The sequence below is a fragment of the Monodelphis domestica genome, chromosome 5 (assembly GCF_027887165.1).
Source record: "Monodelphis domestica isolate mMonDom1 chromosome 5, mMonDom1.pri, whole genome shotgun sequence".
Lineage (NCBI taxonomy): Eukaryota > Metazoa > Chordata > Mammalia > Didelphimorphia > Didelphidae > Monodelphis > Monodelphis domestica.
Window position 1 is genome coordinate 312887280 of NC_077231.1, and position 19334 is coordinate 312906613.

The following is a 19334-nucleotide window of genomic DNA, read 5'->3' on the forward strand; positions in this document are numbered from 1 at the left end:
CTGGGTCACCAAATAAACACCAAAACATAAATATATACTAATTATTTTAATTAATCTAAAATTAAAAATGGGAATAATTACATCCAATACCCTATTATTGCTGTTAAGACATTTGAGTTGCATCTAATTCTTTGTGACCCCTTTTGGAGTTTTCTTGGCAAAGATAGTTGGTTTGCCACTACCTTCTCCAACTCATTTTGCAGATGAGGAAACAGAAATAAACAGAGTTAAGTGACTTGCCCTAGGTCACCCAATGAATGTTGGAGGCCAGATTTGAGCTCCAGAAGATGAGTCCTACTTCTGGCCAGACACTCTATCCACTATTCCCCCTAGCAGCCCCCTAGTAACCTACCTCTCACTGGTGTTTTTTCTAGTTCTTTCCCTAACAACACATTTTTTTTCATTTATTTAAAAAAAGATTGTACAGTAGTAGTTACATTCATTTACTCATCAATCTGGTATGGAGAAGGTTAACCTTTAATCTGTCTTTTTTACCCAAGGTCTATCTAATCAATACCTCATAGACCCCTTTCAAATCTAAAACAATGATGAAAGTTCTTATAACTTTTTTCTTCATCAGGAAAACCATTACAAGACTGAGGAATCCTGAGATGAGCTCTAAGGCTCTCTGTTTGACGGCCCTGAGATCGCAGTCCCCACCAGTCAGTGGTGATCAATGACCCCTGAGAGGTGCCTGAACATGGAGGAGGGCCGCAGAGTCAACTCAAGAGTCAGAAAAGGGGGCTCTCTTGGCCCTAGACAGTAACAGGAAGTCACGCACTCCCAACTGAATGGAACGGATAGCCTGAACGCCCATTCCCAGCCTGCTCCACTCTCCTTCAGCTTCATTAGCCCAAAGGAAAGGTACAGAAGAAACCCCAGGGGAGGAGGAAAGAGAGAAGGAACAAATGAGGCTGCCAGAGAAAACCAGTGCCAGGAGAAGTCCCTCAGGGTGAAACACTCCATCACAAGGTCTCCTGTTGCTCTCCAACTGCTAGAGGAAAGTTGAAATGTGCAAACTCACACTGGATTGTCGCGTGAAGGATTTTATGGTAAGTAGCAACAAGAGAGAATTAACAACAAACATGCTCTTTTATCAAAAATAGATTATGAGTGAGAAGGAAATGACACTGGAAAACTGTTAGCTGGGAAAAACTATCCCCAGATTTGAAAAATCTATTCTGAAAAGGCTGATAGCAAAAACTACTGAAATCCATTGAGGCATGTTCTATAGTGCAGAACATACAGTAGCATCTATATATATATATATATCTTCTTGTGCACTTACATCCATGTGTATGTAAAAAATAGAAACCCAGCTTACACTAGATCCTCACTTAACAGTCAAACTATATCCACTGAGTTCTGAGGTCACCATTTCAAAACTTCTCTCTACCTGCTTCCTTGGGACATACTCATCCATCAGACAGAGGAACACTTGGAAGATCTATTCCTAAACAAAACTGGGATTAGGTTGAGAGAAGTTAGAGGGCCTCAAAGTAGAACTCTTCACCAATTTCCTTTTGGGGGGAACTAATGCTGAATCCGTGACAGAATGAGCATCCGAGGGCACAGAAACAGGGACCTTCGTATCTTCAAGTGAACCAGCCCAACGCTCCCCATTTTTTTCCTATGGATAGTCAAGAGATGATAGGAGGAGAAAAGGAAGGGAGGGAATCCAAAACGAAGAACTCAAACGAGCTTCCCAAGCAGAGGGAGCTCCTTCTAGTTTCCTTGTGAACACTGGCCACCAGCTTAACAAACAGTGCACGAAGCTCTTTAAGGCTTGGAAAGCGTTCTCCATATGCTCCCTCATTTGGTCCTCACAGAGTCCTGGATAGCGGGATCCCTGGAGGCCACATTTTCCCTTTTGCTCTCACCTACGAGATGGGCTGAGGGTATGCTGAGCTTTAGATTCAGGCAGGATATCCTGGAGGTGGCTGGGCTAAGCCAGGCTATTGAATGCACTTTGACAAACCTTAAAGGGCTACATGAATGTTGGTTGGTGCTGCTGCTCTAGAAATGTGCTCTGCCTCGGGCTCAGTTAGATGGCTCCATCATCTCTCCAGACAGAAGATCACAGACCTGGGTTATCAGGCTCTCATCTCTCCCAACCTCCAACCCCACATCACCAGCTTCCTGATGGACATTTCAGACTGCATTTCCCAAAGACACATCACACTCAATTTGTCCCAAACAGATGCCTCTCTCTTTGCCCTCCCGTGACCCATCCCTCTTCTGAATTTCCCATCTCTTATGTCAAGGGCACTCGAGTTCCTCCCAGCCCGCAGGTGCCCCCTTCAGAACTTCACCTAACTCTGAAATCCATCCCCTTCTCTAGTCACAGAGCAGCCTCCTAAGTTTGGGCCCTAATCCTCTGACCTGAAATATCACACTTGGTCTACCCCACCTCTAGTCCCTTTCCCTTCCAATCCATCCTGCACAGTGGCCATTGTGATATTTTCCATAAAGTTCAGTTCTGACTCCATTAAGTAACCAATACAAATCAATCTCAATCTCTCTCTCTCTCTCTCTCTCTCTCAATGTTCCACAACAGCTTCCCAACCCATCTTTCTGGCTTCATTTTACACCCCTTCCTCCTGTGCTCTAGGAGCCTCCAAAACTAGCTTTTCACATAGGATGCAGTAGAGGATTTCCCCTAGACCTGAGTTGCCAAACCCAAGGGACGTGTGCTGGAGATCCTTGCCCCCTCCCCACTGTGCCTGAGGACATTTCTCCCACTTCCTGCCCCTCTTCCCAGCAGCCCAATAGGAGCGCTTCCTCCTTCCCCGGTCTGGGGTAAGGCAGAGAGCTCCCTTGTGATGTGAGGGTTGCAGTTTGGGCACTCAACCTCTAAAAGGTTCCCAATCACTGCCCAAGACCATAAATGCATTGCCTCACCCACCCCCATTGCTTACAGTCCCTAGTCTCCCTCCAAAGTGAGTTCTACTGGAGGAATTCCTCGTGAACTAGAACAACCTTAAGGAATTGATGCAGAGTGAGAGGAGCAGAACCAGGAGAACATTATACACAGAGATGGATATACCGTGGCACAATTGAATATAGTGGACTTCTCTACTAATAGCTATGCAGTGACCCAGGACAATTCTGAGGGACTTAAGAGAAAGAACGCTCTCTCCACATTCAGAGAAAAAAACTGTGGGAGCAGAAACACAAAAGAAAAACAACTGCTTGATCACATGGGTCCCTGGGGACATGATCGGGGATGTAGACACTAAACTAGCACCCCAATGTAATTATCAATAATATGGAAATGGGTCTTGATCAATGACACAAGTAAAACCTAGTGGAATTATGCATTAGATGGGGGTAGGGGAGAGGGAAATAAAATGAATCATGGAATCATGGAAAAATATTCTAAATTAATTAAATAAAATTTTTCAAAGTCAGTTCTAGCATTGCCTTATTATGGGCTGACCCCCTAAACTATTTGTGATCTATCTCCCCCCAAAAAAATGCCTTTACTTTTATTTTATCAGTCTTTTTAAATGCCATCTCCCCTAACAGAATGCAAGTTCATTGATATTAAGGTCAAATTCATTCTTGTCTTCAATATCTCCAGGATCTGGTTCAAAGTGGGCACTTGATGCTGGTAGACTGAATAATCAGTAATGACCGTCAAGATTCGTCCTAAAGTGTCAAGCATTTCTTCTAACAGAAAAGGGTCAAGGGTAGACATTAGGACTAGAAACCTCTCTCCAGTCTGAGCCTGGTCCTAATTCACATCCCAAGCCAGCCCCAACTCCAGTTGACACCTAGCCTACAATTTTCCCAGGTTGTCTCTAAGGGTACTGAGATATTTTGTCAAAAGCTCTGGTGAGGGGGCAGCTGGGTAGCTGAGCTGAGTCAGGCCTAGAGACAGAAGATCCTAGGTTCAAATCTGGCCTCAGATACTTCCCAGCTATGTGACCCTAGGCAAGTCACTTAACCCCCATTGCCTATCCCTCACCGCTCTTCTGCCTTGGAGCCAATACACAGTATTGACTCCAAGAGGGAAGGTAAGGGTTCTAAAAAAAAAAAGGAAGGAAAGGGTTCTAAAAAAAAGGAAGGTAAAGGTTCTTAAAAAAAAAAAACTCTGGTGAAACCTAGTCACATGGTAACTGAAGGTATTCCCCAATCTACCAAAATAAGTCTCTTTTTACCCTGAAAGGGTTTTTAACCCTATAGTAGTGATGGGGTAAGACACGAAGTTAGCCACTGCCCTGAAGAGGACATTCCTCACATGGAAGATGGCAGCATGTCTACTGCTCCTACCACACAGGCTTGGTTATGGTGACCAGATGATCCAATCACCCACTCTCTCTCTCTTCAAAGTTGCCACACAAATATAAGGTAGACCCAGAGTGGACACAACAACGCCACTAACTCATTCCTATGCCTAGAAACAAAGCAACAAAACTGTCCACTTTACCACATTTTGACAAATCTGAATCTTCTCTTGAGCCAAGTTGTACTCCTCCCAGATCTTCTCCAGATTGTCTAAGGAAGATGGAGTGACCAAGTGACCTTCGGCCACCACTTTGACAGCATCAGAAAGGTCGTCTCCACAACGAACGTTGATGTTCACTCGCCTGTTAACATTAACCCAGTGGAGATGGGGGAAGATAAAAAATCAAATTTTTAGAAAACAAAAGTTTTAAGATAAAAAACACAACTACCATTTGAAATCAATGAGCTGAAAAAATTTTAACCCCCCACCAGGCCTAAATAATGCAAACAAAAAATGAATTTCCTCCCAAGAGCACTTCTAGGAGCTAAAACATACTCAATGATTCACTTATTAGGTCCTCTAGGTTCTTCCTGGCATGTCACCACATGACAGTATTTGTTTTCTATCTTTCCTCTCTCTGACTAGCTACTGATACCTTTCTACACTTAATTTATTACTTCACAAAAATAAAAACTCGAATTCTGCTAGGAAATCCAACACTCTCTCTCTTTACCCAGTCCATACTTGTTCCTGCAGGTATCATCTGTCTTAAAATCACAGTCACAGCACCAACCTGGCTTAGTTCAGCTTCCAAAGAGCAAAGACTGGAAAGAAGCTTAGGGAGGTATGTTTGCTACAAGTTAAAAACAATAGCTTTTTCTTTCTGTTAGAACCTTTAAAGAACTGAGGTTCTCAAATAAACAAGCAATCCTCTTTTTTATATTGAATGCAAAAAGAACCTTTAATTTTGTCAGCTGAGAGAGAACAATCCATGACTTCATCTTCATGAGGAACTCTCACAGCCAATGCCAATCCATCTAGAACTTTACAGCTATGCTGCTATAGAGCTGTTTAACCCATAAAGAAGTTTGTCCATTTGTCCAGATTACACAGAGACTGCTTCAGAACCCAGGTTTTCCTGTCTAAAAACCCAATTTCTTACTATTTATGAAACAATACTTTGATTTTTTTGGTAATTTTAAAAATCATTTTTAAAAATCCAATCAACCAAGAATTTAAGTACCTACTTCATGCAAGGCAATGTGCTAGGTACCAGGGATACAAAGAAAACAAATCCCTTTCCTCTATCCTAGAATCGACCTTGTTCATTGTGCTTAGAAAGAGGGGCTACTCTATGAGCCAATCCACCATAAGGGTGCTGCTGCTGGATTACACTAAACTCTCTTTGGTGGTCAAAATATAAATCTTGGGGGGAAAGAGCTTGGTTAGTTTTTAATGAGCAAGAGAAAGCAAAAGACACACAAATAAAACCAAGCCTGAAAATGTAATAAAAGTCATCATCTTTGATTTCATTTAAGAGAGATTTCCCTACCTCACTTCTTTTAATATCTCAACTTTTGCAGCAAGACTCTTCATTCTTGTCCCTACGTGTGTATGCAGAGTGTTTTCCAAATGTTTAGTCAGTTCCATGGAAGTCGCTTTTGCTCGCTACAAACAGGAAAAATGCATGTCAGTGTGGTGATGGGATAACTCAATTCTAAAACTGAAATGACTGGGGTTTTCCTTTAAAAAAATAAAACATGTCTAGTGTTGGCTGAGACAGAGCCCTGTGTCAGGAGAACAGCACCATCTTCATTTCATATTCACGGCAACTTGAGGGAGGAGGCAGATCATTTTGCTCTTCATACTGAAATCTGCCCTCACACCAAACTAAAGTTTTGCTTTCCCCATGAATCCGAGGTCAGTTTATACAACCAAAGGAATGGAAAGATTTCCCTGATTCAGAGCAGGCACAATTTAATTTCCCTGTTTTTCTGTCATTCCAATTTATTGTTCCCACCAGGTTTTCTAGAATTAAGAAAGCAGTGGCATTAAGAATACTGAATTATTTCTTTTTAGCTCTGGAATGTGATTTTTCTCAGAAACTTATTCTTGATATTAAAATGGAGTTTGCAAACACCATTTATTTGCCAGCTAATAGAAGGTAGCCCAGAAGCAGGCCTGAGTAGCTTATGTAAGATTGCACACTTAGAGCAGATAATCCAAATTTCTCTCTAGTCTCCTATTGGAGGGTTCAAGACATGCTACCTGTAACCAAGTCCCACCACAAAAGCTTAGAGTGAGTTCTTTAAGAGAGTTTTTATGGAACCCACTCAATAAATCGTTGGTGTGGAAGTTTTTCTTTCTTTCCTTTCAACTCTTGTTCAACCCAACTAATTAGAATTAGTATCAATTCTAAGACAAAAGAGTGGCAAGGACTGGCAATGGAGGTGAAGTGACTTACCTAGGGTCCCACAGCTAGGGAGAGGATTCCTTCTACCTAAACTCCTGCATGGCCTGCATCATTGGGAAATTCCAGTATATACTTTCTGGAGTAAGAAGACTTCTTTTCCCAAATAGTACTTTTGACTCTAGAATTCTGTCACCTGTCTCCTTTCAAGGCGAGAAAGGTAAGAGTGCAAGTAGCATCTGGGTTGGCCATATCCTCCTAAGAAATCCAGCCCCCAAAATCAGGTGTCCAGGAGGTCTGGAGTGACTCCCAGCCCACAGCCTGGGAAGGGAACAAGGAGCAAGAGTGGGATGGGGAGGGCAGGCCAGAGAGATGCCCCATGCTGTACCTGCAGCTCCAAGGAAGCCTGCTCCACCTTCATTTCCAGCTCTTTGTAATTCTCAAGGAGAACCTCTTTCTCAGCTTTAAGCTTTTCATTCTCTTCAATCAGTTTCTGGTCCTGTTTAATCTTCTCCAGGCTAACATTGGATCCCAAATTAAAGTCTCCAACAGCTAACCTTTCCCTAATAAAACAAGTAAGAAACAAGAGCATGAAAGGAAATTCACTCAAGTTTTCAAACAGCTACCTGGGAGGAGAGGTCCAACCCCCCCCCCCCCCACACACACACACACACACAGCCCACAGTAACACTTGTGACTTTGCCAAGGCAGGCTTTAGAACTGACCCATCCTGACCATTAACTAGACAGACGTGGAGACTTCTGGGAAGAGAATGCAGACTAAATTCTAGGGTTAAAATCATACTTTAAAACAAGCCACAGCAGCTCCTATCCATGGAAACGTAGATGGGAACCTCACAATAACAAAGCTAACCACACCGGGCAGAAAGGAGCTCTTCCATCAATGGAGCTGGATACCAAAGGCCCGAAAGGTGGCAAACCTTGGCCCAAAGGTCCAGGGCAGCCTCTACTGAGGTGCCAAGTCAAGCCAGGCTTTCTGGTTTGGGAGTCACGACTTCAGAAACCTAAGCATCTTTCAAGAGTATTTCATCTCCTCACACTAAGCTATTAACTGATCCAGAATTTGTCACTGTTTCATGAAAAAACAAGCAAGTGAGTATAAAAAAGAACCTGTCGTTTTCAAAGAAAAGAAAAAAATTCCAAGATCTTCTCTACCTCTGTCTGCAATGGAAGCTTTAACTGAAGTAAATGAGGGCTCTGACTGAACCCGAGAACTGTAAGGACGCCCTCACCACCCCCAGGAAGAAGGGGGCCTTCACTCCAGGAGCCTCCCACAACAAAACTCATCCTGTCCCTGAGGAGGTCCACACATATGAAATTGGAAATAGACACCGAGTCCAGGGTCAGACCAAAGTCAGCCCCTACAAGGACTTGGCTCAGGGTCATCCCATCTAGGGGAGCTGCTTGGAAGCAAAGCCCATCCCACCCCCCAGAGTCTTACTTTGGGAACGTGACCAGAGTTTTCGTCTTGAGGTCCGGAACCATTCGCCCATTGAAGCGGCCCTTTGGCCTGGTGAATGCAGATGGGTTGGGCCTATGTCCCCAGAGGGGAATAGGGCTCTTGAGATTGCCCAGGCCCAGCTGGCCAGGGTCCGTTTTCTTCTCCTCAGGAATGTTATTGTTGGAAGGCAGTTTGCATTTCTCTGCAAATCCTTTCTTGGCCACTTCTTCCCCAATGTCCACATTACCGTACTCAGCCTGAGCAACAATTGTACCATCTTGGTACGTCGCTTTATGTCGCATTTTTATTTCCTTTTCAAAAATCAAGCTCCCCAAAAATGATCTGCCCTAGGAAAGCCAGGAAAGAGGAAGGCCATTAAATTCTGCCCAAATCTGCCTTCTTGAGATCAGTCACAGACCGCGAAAGTAGGACCTGAGAGATCACCCACTGCACGCTACATTTTACACAGGGAGGGACTGTGGGAAGCTGAGGTGCCCCATCAAGTCCAGGATCCAAACCCAGATCCTTCACAGTCATCTCCATGCAAAGGCTCCTTGAGGAATGTACAGAATCAGTGCCCATTAAGAGTGGTGGGAACATCATGGATAATGTAACCAAACCCTCTCAGTTTATAGATGAGGAAGCTGAAGCCCAGAGACAAATAACTTGCCTGGAGCCACATGGTAATAAAGAAAAAACACAAAACTCTGACCCCCAAGCAATTAGGAAACCCAGCGAACAGAACAAACAGAACGTTGCATTTGGAATCAGGAAGTCCCACATTCTAATTCTGCCCTAATAGCTCTCTGACCTTGAGCAAGTGATTTAAATTTTCGCAGTCTCAATTTCTGCATCTGTAAAATGAGAACAGCATCTGTTATGTGGTTACTTAGATATCAAATAAGATCTGAAAAATACCTTGTAAGCCTGAAAACACTCCATAAAACTGGGAGTTAGTCTCCTTCCACTATGCCTTGTTGGAGCTCAGGAGTTTTCAGTCGTGTCCAATTCTCAGTGACCTCATTGACGTGTTCTTACCAAAGATGCTGGCATGGCTGCCCATTTCCTTCTCCAACTCGCTTTACAGATGAGGAACCCAGGGCAAACAAGGTTAAGTGACTTGCTCAGGGTCCCACAGCCAGGAAGTATCTGAGGCTGGACTGAAGCTCAGGTTTTTCTGATTCTATTTCCTGCATTCTATCCACTGAGCCCTATCAAGGTGCCCCCTATAATGAATGCTACATAGCATATCAAAGATCATGACTTCTCTATTCGGAAAGTTGTATTAAAATAATCACTTCTCCTTGCTGTTAATTATATAGAAATAACTACCTCTACACTGCTGGGTCTGAACCCCAAAGAGATAATGGACACAAAGACTTGTACAAAAATATTCATAGCTGCACTCTTTGTGGTGGCCAAAAACTGGAAAACGAGGGGATGCCCATCAATTGGGGAATGGCTGAACAAACTGTGGTATATGTTGGTGATGGAATACTATTGTGCTAAAAGGAATAATAAAGTAGAGAAGTTCCATGGAGACTGGAACAACCTCCAGGAAGTGATGCAGAGCGAGAGGAGCAGAACCAGGGGAACATTGTACACAGAGACTGATACACTGTGGCACAATCAATTGTAATGGACTTCTCCATTAGTGGCGGTGTAATGTCCCTGAACAATCTGCAGGGATCCAGGAGAAAAAAACACCATTCATAAGCAGAGGATAAACTGTGGGAGTAGAAACATGGAGGAAAAGCAACTGCCTGAATACAGCGGTTGAGGGGACATGACAGAGGAGAGACTCTAAATGAACACTCTAATGCAAATATAATCAACATAGCAATGGGTTCAAATCAAGAAAACATGTAATGCCCAGTGGATTTACGTGTCGGCTATGGGGGGTGGGGGGAGGAAAAGAAAATGATCTATGTCTTTAATGAATAATGCTTGGAAATGATCAAATAAAATATAAAAAAAAAAAAGAAATAACCACCTCTAGAACATCAAAATAATAATTCTTAAGGATGATTTTCAGTTTTGCTGCTAGGGGAACCACTAACAAAGGAAAAGCAGGGGAACACTCCAGGTCTAGGATTCAGGAGTCATCCTCTGGGAGAGCCACTCATGCCTTCCCAGGACAGCTAAGTAACCATCCTGGACCACGAGGGAGTGCTCCCAACTCCCTCAGCATCTTCTTCAAGCCCAGGATCAACCATGTCACTCCCCTTCTTAAGCAGGGCCAACATCTCATTATTCTATGCAAGGTTTGGCTTATGCACCAGCTCTAGTCAGACTTTCTTTAAAAGAAAAAAAAAATCTACCTTCTGTCTTAGAATCAAATTTTTGTATTGGTTCTAAGGCTTTTGCCTTAGACCAGGCAATGGGAGTTAAGTGACTTGCTCAGGGTCACACAGCAAGGAAATGTTTGGGGTCACATCTGAACCTAGGACCTCCCAACTCTAGGCTTGGCTCTCCTAGCTGCCCTCTCCCAAGGAATTTCTAAATTCATTTTAATGTTCTGGGAAGCCTTCCCCTATGATTGGAGTTTGCTGCTAATAATAGTTTGCCCAGGTTAAATTGTCCATCCTAAGTCGTGTGGCTGCCAGTAGTCTAACTTACACCCAGGTTCTCTGTCTTTCAATCCAATACCCCTGCCACCACAGAAAGTCCTACACTTCTAATTCACCATCACCCACTAAAGAACTTCAATGATTCCCCCATTGGACATTAGTATAAGAATGCACAAGGCATTTAAGGAAGGATTGAACTCTTTCTCATGTAAACAACTGTTGAAGTCTCTCACTTTCTAGAAAATTCAAACAAGTATATATATATATATATATACACACACACACACACATATATATATATATATATATATATATATATATATATAATTTTATAAGGCAATTCAGTTACATTTAAATGTCTCATTTCCATCAACTCTAATAAAGGGATTTTCCCTTGATCCAAAAACAATTCCAGGGACAAAAGTTATATGAGGATCTGGGAAAGAACAGATGTTAAGACCTCCCACAACATAAGGGAAAGCTTCTTAACAATGATGGTTGTCCAAAAGGGCTGCCTCACAAAACAAAATCTTCCTCACTTACAAGAAGTCTGTCAAAACCTAGATGCTCACGCGCCATAATTTTTACAGATGATCACTGAGGGTTAATTAGATGAGATCTGAAATTCTTCTGGATGGATGGCCTCTGCCCATGCCAGTCTCATCTTCAAACCTTCCTCCTGAAATGACCTGATCTGAGTTACAAGATGGGAAAGCTGTCAAAGAATCCCAGGCAGCCCAACTTTGTTCTCTGGCATGCAAAGGAAGTCCAAATGATTGATCCTAGGCAAAGACTTTGAGACTGAAGACAGCCGATATCCTCCCCTTTCTTCTTCTTCTTTTTCCTCTACTAACACTGCTTTTTCCCCAGCTCTACTTCCCCACTAGTGGCTATATTTTTGATAGTTTGGGGTGTCAAAAAGTCATAACAAAGGAAACTTGACTTCCTGACATTTGGTCTTTAAACTGTAGCTACTGTCAAATCTCATTACCCATATGGTCTCCTGTGCTGTCTAGTTTAGAAGGGAAGCTCTTTAAGATGGGGGGTGCCTCATCCTCCATAAAGATGAGTTCTCATCTGCCATTGCTCATTTTAAAAAAGAAAAAGCTTAAACAGCAGTTTTCCATGATGCAAATTCAAAGTTGTTGCTGTCTTATATGGGGGGGGGGGGGGTACTGCTTCAGCCAGTTTCCTCATGTAAAATCAATAAAATGAGAGGATTTAGCTAGATCATCTATGAAGTCCCTTTGCAGCTCTGTAACTGTTTGATCCCAAATATATGGGGTTACAAATAAGTTTCTATCTTAGTACAGTCAGACTTTAAAGGTACTGAAGGCTTGACTCTTCAACCCCTCAAAGTCAAAGCTTTTAAATCTCAAATCAATCACATAACTACATTTGCCTCAATTCAGCATAGAGAAATGTTTCTTTTCTTCTTTAACAAGGTTGAGAAGCCACTTTACACAAAACACCTGCAAGATTCTTAGAGAAAAAACAGGTAATTACAGGTACCAGGAGGAATTTTAATTTTGTGTATTATAATCTCAATTAAATCACTTTTCATAAAAAACACTTTGCTAAGTAAAATGGAATCTCAGAGCAAATAAGTGTGTAATTTAATATCCCTGAAAAAAAGTATAACAATCACTGCAAAACAGAGAGCTGGGGTGAGGTTAGTATGAGAACAGGCTCTGTAATTATTGTCTCCTTCCTTGGGTCATATGTCATTACAACAAAATCCTAAAGAAAGGAATAAGCTGGAATGTAGTTAAGTACGACACACTGTGTTCTCAGCTGCAGCTTGACAATGTGAGAGTCTGCCAATCCCCAAACTAATTCCGGTTCTACTAACTTGGAATTTGAGATCCTGAAGAGTGGCAAGTTTGTCGCCTTTGTTCAGACAGCAGAAAGCAATAATAAAAACGAGGTTATAGAGAGAATGCTTGAAATGTTTTAGAGGATACATTGTCAGCTTTGCAAATCAGAATCATTGATTTATATATAGATGTATCAATTGCAAACTCATTTCTATATTTATTTAAACAAGTGTATTCAAGACCTTTTTACAAGAAAATGGTTACATTTATTTCAAAATCTTATAACTTCCTCCAATGAGATCATTCCTGGCACTGTGAGTTATGCTACCCATCTCCTGATAAAGAGGTGATGGGCTCGAGGTGCAAACTGAAACACCCTTTTTTAATATAGTCATTAGAGAAATTTCTTTTGCTTGACTGTAAATGTTTCTAATGGGCTCTGTTTTTCTTGGCTTTCTCAAATGGGAAAAGGGAGGGAGGGAGGAAGGAGAATGTAAACCTGAAAACAAAATAGAATTGAATTTTAAAAAGCAACTCTGACTCAGCAAATAAACTTTATGACATGGCAAATTGGTCTTATCCAATGTCACAAAGCTAGAAAGAGTCGAGGAGAAATTGGAACTAAATCTTCCAATACACCATACCACCCTTCATAGCACATCTTCCTCTTTTTTATGGTTTTGTCTAACCTGAAAAATAAGGATGTCCGGTTAAGGGCGATTGCCTCTATGGGATACGAGTATTGGTTCTGAAGACCTCCTAGAATGCTGCACACTATTGCTATCTGATGGTCAAACTGCTAGGGTCTCAGTGCTTTAACATCATTTTTTGCTTAGATTCACTTATAAGTCATAGTTTTAAATAATTTGTAGTTCAAACATTCAGACTCTAAATTAGTGAGATTTAATATACTCTTATTTCACTGAGGTTTACCAAATATCTCTCATGCCCCCTTTCCAAGGAAAGGGCCTCAACAACACCTACAATTCAAGTGTTCAATTAAATACAATCTTAACAATTAAGAATGACTTGCCTGGTCAAACTGAGTAACTTCTTGTCCAGAAGGAATCTGTAGTCCCCAGAGTCTATATTTTTTGGCTACATCAGGAAACTGTAGATTCAAGGGAATCTCAACGATTTCAGAGCGATTTAGAATCTCTGTATTTCCATAGTCAATGTACCTTACCAGACACTGAGAGAAACACAAAGGAACAATAGCAACAGCACAGAGCCAAAATCCAAGTCATTTAGCTCCAGTCCCAAGAGAAAAACTGACTTATTACTTAGACACATATTTATGTTTCCACTCTATCAACTATCTATAAGCTTCATAATAAATCATGTTGCCATATTCTCTCAAAATTGTCAGATCAGTAGAGAAGCATTTACTAATAAGCACTCACTATATGCCAGGCACCAAATGCTTTTTGAAATGAAGCTAAAATAGCTAAAAAGTTCTGTTCTAACCTCAAAATGAATGCAATCCAAGGCCCAAGAAATCTGTGATACTTCAGACAATATTTGTTTGACTTTTTCAATAGTATTTTTCTTAGTTTGGCATCCTTTAAAAGGGGGTTGCAATGCAGGATTACAGTTCGACAATGAACAGGCCTAAGAATTTCCCATCTACCTCCCACTTCTAATATCAAGTCAATGTAATAATTCTACTTTCTTTACTTCAAGGTGGAACAAGTGTAACCCTCTAAAGGGAGAAGGAAAGATGAAAGAAAACTCAACCAGTATTTATTGAACATCTACAGTGTGCAAAACACTGAGCTAGATGCCTGGGATACAAAGAGGAAAAGAAAAGAAACATCCTACCCTCAGAGATACACCAAAACATGAAGCCTATACAAAGTACTTTCAAAAATAAGAGTATGCTGGAGGAAAAGAGAAGAGATCATGAGCACTTCTGGCAGAAAGCCATGCCTTCAAAGCTCCAGATTCTAAAAGATGGAAGGAAGAAAAGTACACTTGTGCCACAAGAGACTACTTGTGCCAAGGACAAAGAAACTTCATGTGGAGAACCAGAAGGCCAATTTGACTGGAAAGAAAGTGGTAATAATCTAAAGTAAAACTGGAAAGGTAGTTGGAAGCGAAACTACAAAAAGGTTTTCAATGCCAAACAGGGAGGCTAAGTTTTGTGCTACAGGCAAGGGGAAGTCAAGGAAGATTCTTGAGTAAGACAAGTATGACATGGCTGAAGTCATGTTTAAGGAATATTTATTGGGCAGTGGTATAGAAGTGGTCTATGGTACTGCATGGAAGTAGACAGACAAATAAGAAACTACTGCAATAGTCTAGACAATAAAGAAGAGCCTGAAGAAACCTAGAGAAGGGCATGTATAAAAGTGGTCGGGGAGGAAGACTGACAAGACTTGCAACTGAGATAATAAAGACGATATGGGAGAATAAAGCTTTGAGGACATAAGCTACAAATCTCAGCAACTACAAATATTTTTTAACAAAAACAGGGAAACAGTGGGGGAAGGGAGGGAGGAACATTTATTTAAATATCTACTATTTGCCACTAAGTGCTTTGTATATATTAACTCATTTTATCACCCCTTGGGGTGCCTTATACAAAGCTGTGAAAGAAATATAAAGAAACAACACAAACAGCAATGAGTCAAAACCACGTCACAAAAAAAAAAGAAAGAAGGATGCAAGTGAGAGTAAACAGGAATTCCATTTTGAAATACACTATTTTAGATTCTATGAGATCACCTATTCAGCCTACAACCAAAGCTGGCAAAGCAGCAGTGGAGCTATGGAGAGATGAGGGCATCATCTCTAGATTGGGGAGTCATCTACATAGAGCTGATATTTGAACCTCAAAGGAGCTAATGAGTGGACCACAGAAAAGAATGCAAGAAGAGGGAGTAGGATATACTGATGGGGCAAAACATAGATGATTCATTAACAAAGAACCCCAAGAAAGAACGGCACAGAACTGGGAAAATCAGGAGACAGTGTTGAAGCCGTGTTGAAGAAGTCAACAGAGGCCACAGCAGCCAGAGGGAGGGAGTCAATATTATCAGATGATGCACAGATACTACATAGAATGAGGAAAGGGGGAGAGAGGGAACAAAAAATAAGAGCAGCATTTCCTTCCTAGTCCCAGTTATGATTCGTTCTACTCTGGGCCCTAAATGGGGCTGGTATGTAATTTTCTATAGTCGTTTCAGAAACTTGGCCAAATCACTAATATTTCAAAATACATTTTTATTTATGTGCTACAAAAGTCAATTCCTCAGGTTAATTATATGAACTGACTCCTTTCAATATTTTTTTTCAGTCCCACCTAGGCATGAAGTTCTGAGGAACCAATAATATGGAAAACCAAAGAGGAGAACAACTCACAAATTTAATCAATGGATAGTAAAGGACCAGGTCTGAGGACATAAAGCCAGGCATTAAGAAGGCCCACTACCATCTGGTTCCATCCCACCGTTTCTACTCTTGCTTCCTATGACTCTTCTTCCCATGTGACAGCTCAGCCAAATTTGACAGCTGGCTGTTCCCTGAAAGCAGCATAGAAGGTGCCATACATTCACATCAGAGAGATCCCAAACCCCAAACTCGCTCCCCCCCATTTCTGCTCCTCAGGAAGCTGTTCTCCCAAGTCACTTACTCACTGCTCAGCTTAGGCTTGGCTCCAGAAAGCTTTGCCACCTTTCTGGCTGCTATTAAATCCCTTTTGCCCTCCCAATCACCTTGTAATGACTAATCCGTGTATTCTTTCTATGTCTCTAATAAAATGCAAGCTCTCTGAGGGCAGAGTCTCCTTTATGTTCCCAGCACTAGTTTCATTAGTGTTTGCTAAACTGACTGTTAGCCAGAGAGCCTCTTTCTGCTGGTCAAAAACCACTGTGAATGAGGATCTCAATGAGACCTGGTCTTAATATCTTCATTTTAGAGAAGATGAGGAAACTGAGGCCGAGTTTAAATGTTTGACTCAAAGCCCTATTTCTTCTCTCTCCCCACCATTAACCATCCACATCCAAGAGACACAAAGTGATTCCTACTAGGTAACTTTAAAAATTGAAACACAGAAACATTCTCCAATGTGTAGACCTCACTGGCTGTTTCTCTAAAACCTTTGATTTTGCAGCCCAGAGTTCATACATAATCAAAGCAAAGAGTGAAACATTTGTTTCCTGCCTTTTCATCGCTGATGACTTTCTGAACTTTACATCTGTACCAGCATTTATCTTCAGAAAACAACCCAGCATAAATCTGCATAAGAAAAAATAAAGCAAGATTATCAATCAGGCTATAAGCATTAAGTAGGCAACATGCTAGATGCTGAGGATACAAAGTGGAAAAAATGAAACAAGCCCCATTTTCAATGAGCTCACCTTCTTCCAAGAGTCAGTGAACAAAAAGTCTCAGGGCTGTATTGAACTTTAAAGAGTACTAAGACTTCTGGGACACCTTGAATATGCTATTATTTATTGAGTAGCTTTAAACAGACTACATTAAGCAGAACAACAATTGAGGCATGAATGATTATAGTTTGGGAATTTTTTTTAACCCAGAAGATGTCAACAAGTCTAATTCTAGAACTTTAGTTAGGTCCAAGAAAGATTTCCATACTTCACTGATGTATTAAATTATCCACAGTAAACCATGTTAAAAGGCTCTTAAATTATAATCGGCTATGTCCTTTAGTCAGCTCTTTCACAATAAACATTTCTCATTAAATTATATACTTTAAGCTACAAAGGCAAAAAGAAATCACGGCAGGATGCAGCTATCCTTGTGGTGGTTTGAGGTAAAGTGGTTATCTTTAATATATCTTTACTGTTCTGATTAAATCAATGATCAAAAATCCAAACTGGGGGGGGGGAGGGCATTTCCTGCCCCCTTGAGACTTCTCTGGGTCAAGAGAGTGACCACATAAAGGAGGAACCGCACTGGAAATACGGCATGTAACAAAGCAAACAAAACATGTTGGAAGGAGTTCAGAAACAGATGCTCATGGTTCTACCCCAACTTTTTCCTCACCCCCACACCCTACCACTGGTGGTCAGGGATCAAAAATACACAGCATTTGTTCTGTAACTCTATCATGCATTTAAGTAATGCTGTCTATTATAGCTATGCTGGCTTCTGACCCTTCTCCACTGCACTGTTAAAGGTCCTTATGGAAGGAGGAGGTTTTATCTAAAATCTGTAACTCCCCCTCTCACCCTAGCAAGCTAATCTGTACACCACAGGAATAATGTTTAATGAATTGGACCACCTGGAAGGGAGAAAATGACAGTGTTAATTAAGGCTCCACAAAGAAGACAACAAATCCATAAAAATCCTCAATAGTTAGGGCACAATTTCTAATCCAAAGTACAAAAGGTTATTAAACCTTCCTTCCTTTAATCAGCCTAGATTGAATATAATTTGGATGTTCTCAAAGCAGAAAAATTCAATTTAACTTAAATACTTATTAAGTGACTATTATATTAAAGGTAAAAATGGTCCATTTTGGCTAGAAGAAGAAAGGTAATATGAAATGAGATAAAAGGCAGTTTGGAGTCAGACTGTCAGAGCCCTAAATACCAAATGAGGTATCTGTATTTTATCCTAAAGGTAGCAAGGGGCCAGGAAAGGTTTATTAGCAGAACAGTGACCCCATCAGACCTGTGCCTCAGTGGTCTAAAGCCTGAATTGGAGGCCAAGAAGAAGGTCAATCAATTAGAAGGCTATTAGAATGGTCCAATCTTATGGTGAGGAGGAATTTAGCAAAGGAAAAGAAAAACAGGTCAGTTAAGGTGAACACAGCCCCAGCTGCAAAGCCAGACTCAGTGTCCTCTTTCATAACATCAGCGACTAGGAAGCAGTCTCTGTGTTTTCTGTTTTGTTTTCAGTGGGCATGGCAATGGAGCTAGATTTAGCCAACTTGAAATTCCTTTCCTTTGGCCCCATTTCTATATCCATAAGGCTTCCTCTCTGTATTGTCAGGAAGGACTACATAGTCCTGAGATCAGACCCAACAAAACATAGACTTGGCAAGAGTTCTGAGGTACACCATGCCTCGATCATGTCCTTTCCTTTGACTATGTAAGATGTGACTTTTAGAGTGGTTCAAATTTACTAGAATTCCAGTTCATACAGATTCTAAACCTAGATTTCTTACCAAATATCAAAAATATACTATAATCTAGGAATTAAGAAAATGTGATCTCACATCCAGGTTTAAAAAAATAAGAGGATAAAGAATGAAGGGAATAATTACCCTTAAAAATGACTCACCTTGTTCAGGTCAGGATTCCCAAAAACTGAATTGGACTGGGGACAAACTTCAGCCAGAGCACAACCTATCTTCACAATATCACGATTTCTATTGATACTCTAAGAAAGGATAAATGGCATGGAATCAAGGAGGAGGGGGAAGCAAGAAATAAATGTGTCAACTATAATCCAGCAGGCTTATATGTTCATTTTCTGCCACATTAAGCACTATTTTTCTCTAGGATGCACCATTTCATTGGCATGGGTACTCTCTACACTGCCACAGATTGCTTCTACATCTTGGTAAATGGTCTTCATGAGTCGATGTGGCCCTAAAATTTCTCCACCCCTGTAGGGAACCTAGTGACCAGCCCTTCTGAAATGAGAGTCTCTAGCTCTCCAACCACAAGTGGTTGGTGCCAGGCTCTGTGCCCCTTGAAGCCTGACTCTGAAAAGTGAGGATCCTCTCCAGGATCACTTCCATACCACAAAGAGATATGACAAGGGAACTATTACCAAAAATAAGTCAAAGTCAAACAAAAACCACTTGGTCTTTGAAGACCTGGGAGTTTCAAAATCACACTAGATGTCTTTACACAGAAGTTTCCCCCAAA

General features: G+C 41.2%; 1 protein-coding gene across 4 annotated transcripts in view; it reads right to left on the reverse strand.

Moving 5' to 3' along the window:
* Nucleotides 1–19334, reverse strand: part of STK31 (serine/threonine kinase 31) — a 72705-nt gene that overhangs the window by 43410 nt on the left and 9961 nt on the right. For all 4 annotated transcript variants that reach the window (XM_007505355.3, XM_016426508.2, XM_007505356.3 and 1 more), the window contains exons 4-10: nucleotides 18742–18840; nucleotides 16654–16728; nucleotides 13523–13681; nucleotides 8103–8449; nucleotides 7030–7204; nucleotides 5784–5899; nucleotides 4433–4592 (exon numbers count right to left, since the gene is read on the reverse strand). In XM_007505355.3, the coding sequence (XP_007505417.1) occupies nucleotides 4433–4592; nucleotides 5784–5899; nucleotides 7030–7204; nucleotides 8103–8449; nucleotides 13523–13681; nucleotides 16654–16728; nucleotides 18742–18840 (1131 nt within the window). The remainder of the gene's footprint in view (nucleotides 1–4432; nucleotides 4593–5783; nucleotides 5900–7029; nucleotides 7205–8102; nucleotides 8450–13522; nucleotides 13682–16653; nucleotides 16729–18741; nucleotides 18841–19334) is intronic.